Source organism: Atractosteus spatula, chromosome 16 (genome assembly GCF_055471065.1).
Source record: "Atractosteus spatula isolate fAtrSpa1 chromosome 16, fAtrSpa1.hap1, whole genome shotgun sequence".
Classification (NCBI taxonomy): domain Eukaryota; kingdom Metazoa; phylum Chordata; class Actinopteri; order Semionotiformes; family Lepisosteidae; genus Atractosteus; species Atractosteus spatula.
The window spans coordinates 8,061,459-8,075,623 of record NC_142721.1 but is presented as its reverse complement, the minus strand read 5'-3'; the positions used below and the strand labels follow the sequence as shown (position 1 = coordinate 8,075,623).

Here is a 14,165-nt window from a genome sequence, read left to right as displayed (position 1 = left end):
GGTGGGGGGTATTTAATTATCAATAAATCACGCACACAATAAGAGGAAAAATCTGCCTGCTGGCAAATGCCACGCAGTGCTTAACGCTGTAGTGCATTCAGGGAGTCCTTAAAAAATCCCTTTGCTCTTTGATTGCCAAATATTTGATCGTACATATTTGTTTGCATCTGCGTTATATGTTTTCCACATTTATTGCTCAATAGGCTTGTACTTTACCACACTGCTTGTTTTTGGGTCTTAGCCAGGCCTGGCAAGAGATGAAGGCAGCTGTTGATTTGTGGTTGGTGGTTCTGCTCAGCCAATGGAATACAAAGGCCACCGTAAGACCTGCATTCGTGTGAGTGGGAAAAAATGTTCCACTTTGAAGTGGCCAGTAGCTGTCTCTTTTATGTTACTGCTCATTGACAGTCCATAAGGAAACATATCATTGTTTGTAGGCTTGTATGACCTCACGTTTGGTTCCTTTAGTTGAGCTTGAGTCCCCCTGCCACAGTAAGGGACAAATTTGAAAACAATCTCTTTCCACTGGTGAAAACACAAAGTATTTTGCTTTAAAATAGTAAGGTGTAGTCTTTAAACTTGTGCAGCTTATTCGTGTCTCATTTTTTTTCTGTCTCACTTGCACCATGTGTTTGTGTTCATGCACTCAGAAAACACACCTTGACAGACAACTTAAGTAAATAATTCAAACTTCTTTGACAAATATTTTTGTTCCAATCACATGTTTCTAATTCAATTTTTAATGCTCCACCCCACTAATAAAATGTTCACAAACTGTTTGGTTGGGAAATTGAGTTAAGTTTATCATATTTGTGCCATCTTTAATGAAGTGATGTTTTACATCACTTTTTAATCTGACTAGCAGTTGTTGTTTGTGTGCTGTAGAGCAACTCAGTTCCTCAGGACTATTAGGTTTAGGAAATACTTGGTATTTTCAAATGAAAAAGCACTTGTGAAACTGATTTATTAGAAAATGTTGGGGGAAAACAGCTAGTATTTTTAAAAACCAACCAAATATTCTTACTGTGTGTTTTTTTTTAAGGAAGAACAAAAAGTTGCCCTAAAACATTTAAGACGGACTGAGATTATTTAAAGCTATTATTTAAAGATGAAACTGTTCACCTATTACTGATTCTTTAGAAATTATCAGTGTTTCTCCCACTAATCTGGAGTAATTACTTCTAAATCAGAAGGGTGTATCGAAGACGTACAGTAGCACTTCTTAAAAATAAGATGAGTGTTGCTTTACTTTAAGTTTGTTCTTTAAAGCTCTTTCAAAATTGATGCAATAAAATTTTTAAAACTTTGGCGATGGAGAGAATTTTTATTTTTCGGTAGATATCTTCCTGAAAAACACAACACCCTACAGGACAGGGTAGGGGAATGTGATTTTACCAATTATCAGGGGGCTTCAGAATCTTCAGAGACACCAAGTGCTTGTGTGATCAAAACCAGAATGAGCTACAAAACATTGTTTGATAAGAGACATTCAGAGGGAAGGGACATGTTTTGGCAGTTTCTCTTTATTTTTTTTGTTCTGAAACATTGCAGTTTTCTTTCCCCTATAAATCATAATAGTTATGCTGAAATGTTGTTTACCACTATATTTTATGTTGTTGTCTTCTTCCATTTTATCTATGTAAAAAGTTCTGGCTCAGTTTGGAATCTGTTTTTGCTACTTAAAAGGCAAATTAGTGTTGACAGTGCAAGGCTATCTAGAATTTTCTAGAGTACCATTCATCAATGGGAGTGAATTTTGGTTGAAATAAACACCATTTAATAGAGCTTTATCCATTGATAAGAGTTTACAAAAGGGTTCTGTTGGCAAATGTTGAAGAAGAAAGTGTTTGGCACTGAGTTTAAATATCATCTCTTCCAGACACTCCAAGCTATGTGCGTTTAACACAGTCCTTGCACTGGTGCAGAGATAATGCTTGAAGAGAGCAGTACTCTTTTCAGAAAGTACCATAATCATCTATTTTTAAGCATTAATTGATGTAATTGCATGTACAAAACTAAACATGTTGCAAAATGTCTTGGACATCCAGAAATAAAGAGGGAGTTTCACAACCTTTAATATGAAGAGCTGTTGTACACATTGTGTCACAAGAGATGAGAGGTCTGATATAGTCAGCTGGGGAGTTTATCATTATTATCCCTTTTCAGCTGGTGCATTCATCCAACATGAGCTCCCTAGGGTACAGTTTTGGGTGGATGTTCTTCCACCTTTTTTATCAGCTGAGCAAGACACAACCATCCAATTCCAGCCCTATAGCCTCAGCCAATGTAACCTATTGGTGACCAGCAGGCCAAGAGGGGGGGTCAATGACTTTCATCATCATGTTGCTTCATCAGCTCCCCAGAGAGACCAAGAGGCGTCTGGTAGAGTTGTACAATTAGAGTGAAAATTTCAGCTATGGTCTGCCACGTTTTCAGTGTTCAAGGAGAGTTGGAATGGACAAAATGTTATTTGCTTGAATGAGTTGGGAATAACAATAATGGGCATAAGAGTAAAACCGAAGCAGTGACAAATAAAGCAAGTGTGCCAGTTGTTTGCAAACAAGTGTAATTCTTGCAAGATATAAATTGGTGTTTTCTCGTAGAGGTTTGATTTCAGGCACTACAGCTCTGCTACTTCAGCTAGTCAGCCTTGGGCGCAGACAGGCAGACCTTCGGCTTGGCTTGGCTGAGCCAGTTGAGAGAGGGTATTACAGATTTTACTCACATTACTTACTTACAAGAGGCTTCCAGTGAAATATTCTCTCTTCTGACATGATGTGATCCAAGCAGCAACACAACAGGCTCCAAAAAGCAAAAAGAAAGCCAACATCAATTGTTTTTGAAAATGTAATTGCAGATGAACACTGCCCTTTTCCTAATTAATGCATCTCTGCCCATTAAAACTGAGTGGCACGCAGCTGAATTGAAAGTAAAACATATCAGTCTTGTTTGTTTTTTCTAAACAAAATGATAGTAGTGTTTGGACCATAGCAGATGTACAGTTTACATACTGTAGATATCATTACCAGTCAGATAATAAGCTTTGTCTTTTGTGGTGTACCACTGTCTTCGCTACAGACCACTTTGCTGTCGCCACTCTCAATTACCAGGCTACTGTAATGATGTTTGGTGCATCACATGGTACTGAAGAATTAAGAGTTCTTCTAAGTTATTTACTTCAGTGGCTCTGAAGTAAGGAGAGAACTGACTCTTGACCATCATGTTATTAATTTCTATTAATTAAATGCATGATAAGTTAAATGCATCATTAAATACATGTTATTGGATTAGTTTCACCTTAAAGGATGGAGATCTGATTCATTTGAAAAGAAAATATAAACCATTACCTGGGTCTCAGGATCCCCAGAGAATTGTGTTTTCGATGTTTTGCAGTGTGGCTCCAATGTTTTTCTTCTAGCTATGCAGCATGTCTGTCTTTTTTTATAGCACTACAGCAAGAGAGAGTGGTAGGTCATTGGCGTTCTGCCTTGACTTGCCCTTCTTTGGGTATCAGAGAGAGACTGATAATGGGCAGACAGGAGTCTCTCAGCACTGTACGTACTGTACATGAAAGTAAATGTTTTTATGCCCAGTTGCTTTGAAAAGGATTTAGTAATAAGTCAGATAGCAGATGCTTTCATCCAAAGTGATTTGCAGAGACTAAGGAGTGAACCACACTTCTTTACCTACTGCCTGAGAGTAATTTTCATTTTTAACATCTCAGTTGAATGACGAACCGTGGTAAGATTATGTTATTATTTTGCTTCAAGAGATATAGCGAGCCGGTTCAGGTAGGAGCATGAACCAGGAATTTCCTGGGCACAAGCTCTTAACCATCAGCACCTTGCATCCCAAAGCCGTTTAAAGGACAGAACAAAAAGCAGAATTAGTTCTGAGAGGCTGGGAGAAAGCTGCACATGGTTTTCATTTCAGTGCAGCTTACAGGAGCTCGTCATGTGGAAGATAACCACTTGCTGTGGTCTGAGTCGTAACAGTGTCAAACCAGGGCTGGAGAAGTGTACAGTGTACAGTGGGACCAGGCAGTGGTGTTTTCTCTCTTGGCGTTGGTTATCAGGCGGTGGACTTGAAATTAAAACCGAGGTCTCCTGAATATCTGCCATGATTGACACACAGCAACCAGAATAGCGCTGCTGATTATTAAAACTACTGTACAGTGACATCATGTCTGGAACCAATTAGGTCAGGATTTCATGAGTTGAACCTATCTATATATAACAGCAGTATATAAAATCAAAATGAATGTTATATATAAAGTGAACTACCTGTGTTTTAGGTTTGCAGCCAGTTAAAATTCCCATTTATAATGTCCTGTTGGTTTTCGACAGACTTCATTTCAAAGTCTCTCAAATGAAAGTCTGTTTTTCTATCAGTGTAATAAAAGTACTTTTATTTGTGTTTTAGAGCAGAACTGATGTATTTTAAAAAAGCCCCAGCTTACAAAGAATAAAAATCTGCTGTGTACACAATTTTAAGTTTATTTTCAAGTGAATTTTAGCTTTAATGTACCAATGAAGTGTAATATAAAGATCAAGGATGTTTAAGTCATTACTGATGCCCAACATTACACTACATAGTAAATTTGTTTGAAACCTTAAAAACCTTAAATTACTGTGTGTCTATTTATTTGGATCTTGTTAGCTTGTAAAGAGCAAGATGTCCTGTTCCCTGCTTAAAATCATTTACAGTACAGTACATGCAAATGAATGGCAAAGACTAAGGAGGAAAAGTTGCTTTTCTTCTTTGCTGGTTAACTCTCTGGAAGGTACAGTTACCCACCTAAATACGAAAAAGAGGGCAAATGCCATCTTTGAAAGTGCCTAACTCATTAACACACAAAAGATCTTCTTACTGACATGCCACCCCCTGTCTTAAGCAAACTGCATGCTTACATAAGCCTCTTACTGTAAATCAGGGTTGTAATGTTTTGACCTTTCAAATTGACTTTGCACCTGTGGGATATCGCTCCACACCTGGAGATGTCCTGACTGTGCTGTGGACCCCTTCTCACATGCCAACACCCACCAAGTTTCCAAGGGTCTTTGTTGGATTTTTGAAAAGCAGCTTGGTTATGCTGAACATGGAAACTTGCATGAAAATGGCTGGCACGGTGCAGGACATCACTCACTTTTCACAGGAACAGGATGCGTTTCAGAAACTCAGGATCTTGTAATTCATTGTTTTATCCTAAAAGATTCTGGGTTTATAAGGAGACGAATGCTTTAGCAGCTGTGTCTCAGTTTCAAAATACGGAAACACATACGAAGCTTTTGAAAAAATGAAATGGGGGGGGAAATGAATTGCGTCACTGTCAGTCACAGACACCACTCGTTCATTAGTGAGCTTCAAGGATGCCCCCACGGTCATGCCCAATTAAAGAAATGGAGAAACATCGGCACTGTCTCACTCAGCCTCCTGCTAAACATAGTTTTGCTGTGAGAGAGGCAAAGCTGATTGACTGCAATTTGAGTTAAGTTTTCATGTCATGTGGACTAGGATGACAGCCTACACGCATCTCACTTTGCTCTTTGGTTAGCACCCTCTTAGAGACTATTGGGTTGGCTTGGAGCTCCTCCAGGGGCTTGTGTTTACCCTTGGAAAAGGGGGTCATTCTGTGGTCAGGGTCTCTGGACCACAATTTCTGCTGCATGGGAAAAGTGGGATAAACGTTTTGCTTTTATATCCATTACAGAACAATCAGGCAGCAGCAATTACTGAAACCTAGACCATGAGTTGACATGCATTTTACATTGATTCTCAGACAGCACATATGCAGTTTTCACTGGGATGGAGGTAAAACCCTTGTTATTTTTTGTCTTTTAAATCAAAATGAATATTTTCGTTAATGGGAACATTAACGCTTAACTGTAGTGTTTGATATAAAGTAAAACCCAAAGCCATACCTTCATTAATCTCTTGCTATTTTTGATTTATCAAGGGCACTTTCGTGAACAATTTGCATACCCTGTTCATGAACACCAGTTCAGAATGGTTTGAATAATTCCTGGTTTGGTATCTGGTAGGGCAGCAAGCCAGTAGCTGGCCTTCATATTTGTGTAGTTTCATTTGGTCAGCAAGAACATAGAGAGCTCTATGTAGCTGGGTTAATGCATTGTTACAGTGTGAAGCTCGGCCAAGCTTCAGCTTTTAAAATACAAGGGGCAGGGCTCCTGAGCATTTCACCCAGTAGTAGCAACTTTTGGAAGGATTTCATTAGTTAGCTGTGGGTGGGATTCCCTTGGCAGACTGGTGCAGTTCGGGGGGTTCGAGTCAGGCAGGGTGGCATCGCCCAGCTGAGTAGCAGTGACTTGCCAGGCACATGTCAGCTCCATCGGTCCCCCGCCTTGCTCGGCCCTCGGCTCTGTGGAGCCGGAAACAGAAGAAGCAGATTCACATGTCCACCCCAAGAGCCCTTCAGTCCGTCTGTTGTATTTAGTGTGATGGCGGGCAGTGGAATCAAGGAACTTTTCCATCCGTTTCTCGAAGGAGCCAGGGTGTTACTGTAGCTTCAAGAATACGGTTGGGTAATATATTCCAGGCCGCCACAATCCTTTGTGTAATAAAAGTGCCTCTCGTGCTTCGTTTTCAATGCACTTCCACTTGTGTCCTGTGGTTCCCGTTTCACGGTTGCTTCTGAAGACACCCATCGGGCTGGTTTTGTGAGTACCTCTGAGGATTTCATACACGCCAGTCGGGTTATGCTGAAGACAGGAGAGAGGTTGAGTAGTTTCGCGTATTGGTGAAGAACAAGGGATGGCAAGCTACAGCACGCGTGTCATTATTGACACACAAAAGGGATTTATGTGCACAATATAAGTCTAGTAAGCCAAGAAAAAATAAAGTAAAAAAAAAGATAAAAACTATGCTTAACTGTTCTGTAATTCTCTTTAACATGCTACCCAATGGTGTAGAATATAACACTTCACTTGGTTTATTTACTGCATTATGTTTGGTGGGGCTAGCCTATTGTTTTCACAGGAAAACCTACAATCTGTGCCGCTGATAACATTTTTCACACTTAAGCATGAAGTCAAACATTGTAAAGCCACGGGAAGATTTTGGCACGCTTCGCTTCGCAAACAGTCTTGATTTAATCAAGATATTTTTCTCAGGAAAAATTAAAAAATACTCCAAACGGCACAATGAAAAATAGGTTGCAAAACCGACATCTAGTTGACATTATCGTGCACGTGAATGAACCCAGCCTCCGTTTACATGGTGCAGATCAAACTGTTTTGGGTCTTTTCGAAACATGGAAGGCATTTAAAAGTTGCCATTTTTTTCTCTGGATATTGACACTTCAACTTCTCGCAATTTCCAGCTGGATAAATAACTTTCAAAGCATTGCATAGTCCATGTTGTTGAGTTTCAAGAACTATGCAAGAACCAGCAACAGAATTTTCTGTCTGATTTCAGTGGAGGGATCTTGAGGGTTTTGTAATGCACTGCAGTAATAGTAGCTCGAAGTTCGATATCCGCTTGATTTTCATTTTTTGTCATTTCATTAGTGTCTTAATCTTCTCTGAACTGAATCTTATTTAACACAGAAAGAAAGTGATGAAAAGACCCAGATTTTTCATTTTACTTTTTTCTCTTCTACAATAACACGGTGTGTTTAATCTCTAGAATATCAATTGTCAAAATAAGGAAAATTCCTTTCTCTGGAGCAGTGGTTTCTGAAGAATAAAGATGCAGTGGAAGCCGTAGCCTGGACTTCAGTATGGCTCTGGCATCAAGGAAGTACAACTGTTTTTGGTAGATTGCATTCTTGCTGCCACAGGTTTTGTAACTTGGGAATTTGAATTGGAAGATTTTTGTTGTCAGGCTGTTTTACATTTCAGACTGGATGAAAAGGGGCTTGCTATGTGACCTTTAATTCCTTAAAGACATTCAGAGCTGAGCTGTTTTTTTTCTCTGTTTACTTAATGCACTAAAAGACTTGCTGTTATAACTGGTATTCCCTCTATCTTATCTCAATGCTAGAGTTCGTTCTCGGAAAAAAAAAACAAGAGATTGTAGAGCTTTTTTAGCTCAAACAGTTTAATTTTGCCTCTCATATTTTCATGTTCATATTCTCCATTTTTGTGAGGTGTAGACCTACACGTTTTTGATAGACTTCTTTCTCTGTCTATGACAAAAACTTGCTGATAAAGAGAACTAATTCTCATTTAGTTTAGCATTAACAGGCTTTAATGTTCCAGAATTACTTACCATAGACTTTCTGTACATCAAAAATGTATTAGTCCTTTAGTCTCCAGGTACAATTTTATCAAGTCTGTTATGAGTCATCAAAAATACAAAATAAAAACACTGTTAGAACCCTTGTTTCACTTAGAGCACTAGCTGTAACTTTTGTGCACACCATAGTGGGTGTTCTTTGCTGAGTCACTAATAATTTCTGTATAGGTGCCCTGCATTTTTAGAATCGAATGGCCCTCAAGCATGCAGGATGCCCATTAACTCTCACAAACCTTGTTTGTCCGACCAGGCCTTCCCCTCTTCACATAAACTTGATTGTATGATTCGCTTAACACACTGTCTGTGATTGCGGCTATGTTTTGCCTTTTTAAAGGCTGGTGTTTTGGTCGGTGATTTTTTTGCACCGGTCATTTTGCTCGGAAAAGTCTTATTTCCCCGGGTTGCGGCTTGCTTTCTGGGAAAAAAACCTGGAGCAGTGCCTGTTGACCTCCTGACCCTTGCTAGATCTTGGCATGCTCTGTCCAGTCTTGTGTATTTTCCACTGTAAGACCACATTCCTCTCCAGCATTTGGCAAAATAAGTAGGAGTTTGGCTTTTCCTCTGGTGGGAATTGCCCTCTGACATGCACTTAACATTTGTACTTAAGACCTGGATGACCAGACCTGTTTTATTATTTTAGAGTTGTTCCCTGAAAGTCATGAGTACCAGTCTCTCCTCTATATTACCCTAATCATATAAATGATGTTATACTTCATGGTATACAGATTCCATTCTGTACTGAGGGACATTAATGTACTACCTATGGGTAATCTAGAAAATAGCTCTTGTTGCATTTTAATGCCTCTTTATATAATCATAACTGGTCTGTTGTCAGCAGTAGAATGTGACTGTGAAGACAACCAAAGATTTTTGAAAAAATTAGTTCTTTCCACAGTCTTCCAGATGGTTTAATTGCATTTTTAGAGTTATTAATTGGATGACTAAATCTAAATAGATCGTCTCCACCTTTAAAAATATCTTAGTTTTAATTAGTTTAGTCTAGACAGTGCAGTATTAATCCATTCAATGCTCAACAAGTTAGCAGATAGGTATGGTCCAGCCAGTTCAAGATATCATATGAAAATTATATTATTTCTTTATCCACAGATAATGCCAGTGTTTTTTTAAGTCAGCCTCTGCATTTCTCTTGATACTATACAATATTTATTGCTCTGCAGGGTCCATTGTAACCAGATTGAAATTGGAGTTTAGCTTGTTTTCCTCACATTTTGTAATTAAATAAATCATAATTAAGGCAAGCATATAATCCTAAAATACATGTAAGATACAAGAAGTACATTTGTATTTGAAATCTATACTAATGTGATTTGCAGTTCCAAGCTGTTTTGTTTATAACAACAGTCTGCTACTGCCCTCTAATGGGTATTTGGCTATAGATTTGTCTAGCACCCGAGTGGACATGTGACACAACTGCTCATTTAAAAACTGATGAAAAATTAAGCTAATTAGCTGGTTTTTGGGTTGCAAAAAACTTCAAAACCTTTTCTCAGTATTGTTATAAATTAACAGTTTGGGCTGGCTGTTGTTTAATGGTTTTTAGCCTTTTCTCTTTTCAGCATATTTTGTGTACTTTCAAAACTTTCTGCCCTCAAACCAGGCACCATGTTTGTTATGAATTAAGCCTGACGGGGTAAAGTACTCAGCTGGGACCATGAAAAACAAAACAATTGGTGCTGTTCAGTTAAAAAGGCACCCATTTAAAAAAGAAGTTATTTTGTTTCAGAATAAATGGACACTACATTCAAGCTGGAGAATTACAAATGGGGATATGGAAATTGAACATGAGCAGACAGAGCTCCCTGAGTAAGAAGCAGTATAATACTTTGTCACTAAGGAAGGTTCATATTTTATATGCTGGGACAAAGACACAAAGTGGTGACTTCAATTTCTTTTGCTTCACCCTAAACTCTTGGCAATGTGCTAAGCCTTTTTTTTTGTTTATGACAGTGCAAGAAAGATGTCTTTCCAACACTAGCCATTTCAGTTCTGTCTTATCCCATCACTCTGATGTGACTTTACTCTCACACTGATGTATTTGGTTCTTGAAGGAAGAAAAAAACACAGTCCTTTCGCACAACAAATCATGCCACCTCAGTCATAGCTGCAATTAGTGAGTGGTGTAAAATTGCCATGAATGTCAGCAGTAGGTTTCAATTTCCAAGTTACACTGTCAAAATGCCTTCTTCATACAAGCATAAGGTCAGAACTGCACATTCCTGCTTGGCTCAAGTGCCAAGAACTAACTGTAGAAGAGTGTTTTTTAAATTCTTAACAGTCTATGGTTCTGGTGTTTTGTTTTTAAACTAAAAGAGTCAAACAAAAAAAGAATCCATCCAGCAATTCTGATTCAGTGGGCACTGGGAATGTAAAAAGGCAACAACAATGTTTTGATTTATAGGCATGATAAATGTCCGAAGTCTGTGTATTTTTTTATTGCCAGAATAAAAAAAAATATTTGGCAGCTTTCTTGTTTAGACTTTTTTCCTATTTTTGCGGCAGAATCTTAATAGTTTACTTTGTTTTTTGGGAAATGGAACAAAGTCATTGCAGTCCATTGAGTATAAACAGTGGGTCCTGAGACACAATAAAATCAAGTGCCTGAAATTTCTGCTGTTTTACTCACCATAATGCAGTGAAGTAAATGCCATCCACTTGTGTATTTTAAATGATTTGTTCCTTTCACAGAAACTGGCTCCAGGTGTAAACCAGTTCGCCTACACTTGTGTACAAGATCATCCCATTTGGATGAACCAACAATTCTGGGAAGCTACATTTTACAGCGAAGTACAGAACCAGATCCGAGCCCTGTACCTCACTACATTAGAGGGCAAACCAGGCATTAGTATGAAATTGAAGGTAAAAACTGCACGCATACATTACAAATATTTCTTTTTCTCATTAACGATTCTAAGAATCAAATTCTGATTAATGTAGAACTTTTATATCTGGTTAATTATGTTAGATAGTTTGTTTTTTAATCTAGAGTGACATAACAAAACATTTCAAAGAAATATCTAACTCAAATGCATGTTTTTAACATGTTGACTAAACGTTCAGCATATTTTGTCACTAAGTCAGACACAACTAGAAAGTTTCTAAGTGTTTAGGATGACTATGACCTTAGAAACAGCTTTATGCGAGATGTAGTTATGACAGAGAATATCTGAATAAAAATATGGGTCTTTGTCAACAGATCTGACAGGATTGAATAAGTATTTTATAGTAGCAACTTTTTCTTTATTAATGAGACCAAGATCAGACAGGTTTGTGGTTTAAAACGAGAATGGACAGTACAGTAATATTGGTGTGGCTGGTGTTCAGCCACATGTTTAAATGTAAGGCTCATATGCCTTGTTAATCCCTGTAGTAAGGGATGATCAATTATAAAAGCAGGCAATCCCTTAGGTATTGTGATAATCACCATTCTCACACACAAGTGCCTTCAATGGCAGTGGCTAGCTCCATGGGATTTAAATGCGCTAACCCTGGTCCCCCATGACCCCAAGGAGAGAGGGCCTGCAGCTCAGGACCTGGAGCGGACTGCCATGGACCTGGCAGCAGAGCAGATGCGCGCCTGGCCGGCCCTCAGCAAGGAGAAGCAGCAGGAACTGGTCCAGAACGAGGAAAGCACCGTTTTCAGCCAGGCCATCCACTACGCCAGCCTCATGGTCTACCTGCTGGTGCCCCTGGATGCCAGCAAGAACAAGCTGCTGAAGAGCTCGGCCGCTGGGGACTGGGAGAGTGGGAGCAACAGCATCGTGACCAACAGGCAAGGAAGTAGCGAGGGGCGCTTTCTGGACAGTCAAAATCCGCTGGAGAAAACTAAGACACCGGACTCGGAAAGCTGCTCGCCAGTGTCGTTTTTCCTTCCCGGTTGATTATTGTTTTAAGAATTCAAGGCCACCAAGCTGTGCCCTTAATATGGCCACGTGTGGTGCACCCCTGGGTCCAACACGAACACCAAAATATTCCCTTATTGGGCCCACGGTTACTTCAACATCTTTTATATGATCCAGAAAATCCAAATAGAATATTTGCGAGTAGCTTTGCAAGTCCAAAGCTGGTTTCAGGCTGTGCTCTTCTTTATTCTAGCTGCCGAATAAAGTGGGTTGTGCCTGTGCCAAATTTCAGACTCTTAAAATAAAACTGGAAATCCTGCACCTGTTATGGAATCTAGCAGGTATTTTGTATTTTTCAAAACCCCTACAGCCCGAAAATGTTTCATACGTTCCACTTATTTTTGTTTACTTTGCACTTAGTGAAAATGCATGAAAAAAGTCACGTGTCTGACTGGCACAGCACCTCATTCATGAGTTGTAGAATGAATGTTTCTTTAGGATTGTGAGATAAACGTGTCTTTTTCCACATGCTCCAGTAAAAACCCCAAACTGTTCCAAGTATTCCTTTTGCCAGAGTTGCTACGTGTTCCTTCCTTGCTTCCGTTTCTGTGGTTGTGGGAACTGGAGAACCTCGGGTCTTTTTCTTTCTGATTACAATAGCATGTTCGGTTTCAGAAACGTCCAGGTAGTAGGAAAAAAATGGGAAATGAAAGACAAGAAGTGGAACCGACTCCTACGACTATACCCACAATGCGCTGCATTAGGAAAAATCCCTTTGTGTTGCTTTTCCCAGAAAACAGAATCTGTTTGCCAAGATGGAGTTTACCAGCGCAGTCTTTTTTCCTGTTAGAGATTTGGCATACATAAACTAGGGAAGGTTCTCTCTCCAAATTATTCCTAAATATAATATATTAAGAAATATAACTGCAAGGAGTCACTCAGATTTCAGGTGTAATTAATATGCATGTCTTTGCATATCTTTGAGACATGAATAATCACCTGAATAAAGCACATTAGGCCATATACTGTACCTCCTTTGGACTGTCCTTGTGGTCAACAAATTAGCTTCTGCTGCATAATGATAGAAAATTAGGATCATGGTTACTATGGAGCACATATAGGAGCTTATAAATGTCCTGTCTAAAAATAAACTTGCTTGTGACCTTTCTTTTTTTTAGACGAAATACAAAATGTATCATGATCATTCTGGAAAATAAACAGGAAACTATATTTGCTGTATCAGAACATGTTCTTATTTGTAGAAGGTGATCTTCTTGTAGGACAGTCACAGTCTACTGTATCAGATCATGACAGCGCATTTTAAATATGCTGAAAATATCATCAATTTATGATGTCTAACTTACAACATCCTCTGTAAAACATTCTTTTGAAGTACATCAAACTGAAATAACACTCTGAGGCTCTGCCTTCCAGATCTGTGCATTTCAGCATTTAACGCAAAGTGGCTATACAGGTTAGTTTTTTCCAATGCCAGTTAAAATCTAATTAACAAATCATTTAAAGTGTATTTTTTAAAGAATTATTTACACCTTTGCCAAAATGTGTATTATGAAGCACAGTGGTCAGCAATAGTAAAAATTGGTATGAATTATAGTGACTATATTATTTGAAATAATATGGTCATCAGTAACAGTTCTACTTGATCTTTGAGGTAGATATTTTGACTTAAAAGAATTCTGACTCTGAATTTGGTTTATAACTATTTGAGTTCTGTGCTCAGTTTTGTCAATTTATCATTCACTTTTAGTTTATATACAGTACACCATGCATTTTGAAGGTGCTGTGAGCAGCAGATTTTTATCTACAAAACAATCACAATCGCAAATTCTGTCCATCTAGACTGAGATAATTCACCAAATTACATTATTCTAAATAATGAAATATCTTAACTTGCATGTTTTAATTTTTGTTGGAACAGAATTCACACCATAAGCTTGTTTTTAGTTTTTGTACGATGAACAGATATAACTTTTTATTTTCTTTTCTGTACTGAAAAATGTACTGAAGAATACTTACGAATGACAGAAA

At 38.5% G+C, this 14,165-nt stretch overlaps 1 protein-coding gene across 2 annotated transcripts in view; it reads left to right on the top strand.

Annotated features, from left to right (window-relative positions):
* The window catches only part of sbf2 (SET binding factor 2), a 141,608-nt gene that overhangs the window by 99,204 nt on the left and 28,239 nt on the right, over positions 1-14,165 (top strand). For both annotated transcript variants that reach the window (XM_088934914.1, XM_088934913.1), the window contains exons 18-19: positions 10,963-11,133; positions 11,784-12,046. In XM_088934914.1, the coding sequence (XP_088791040.1) occupies positions 10,963-11,133; positions 11,784-12,046 (434 nt within the window). The remainder of the gene's footprint in view (positions 1-10,962; positions 11,134-11,783; positions 12,047-14,165) is intronic.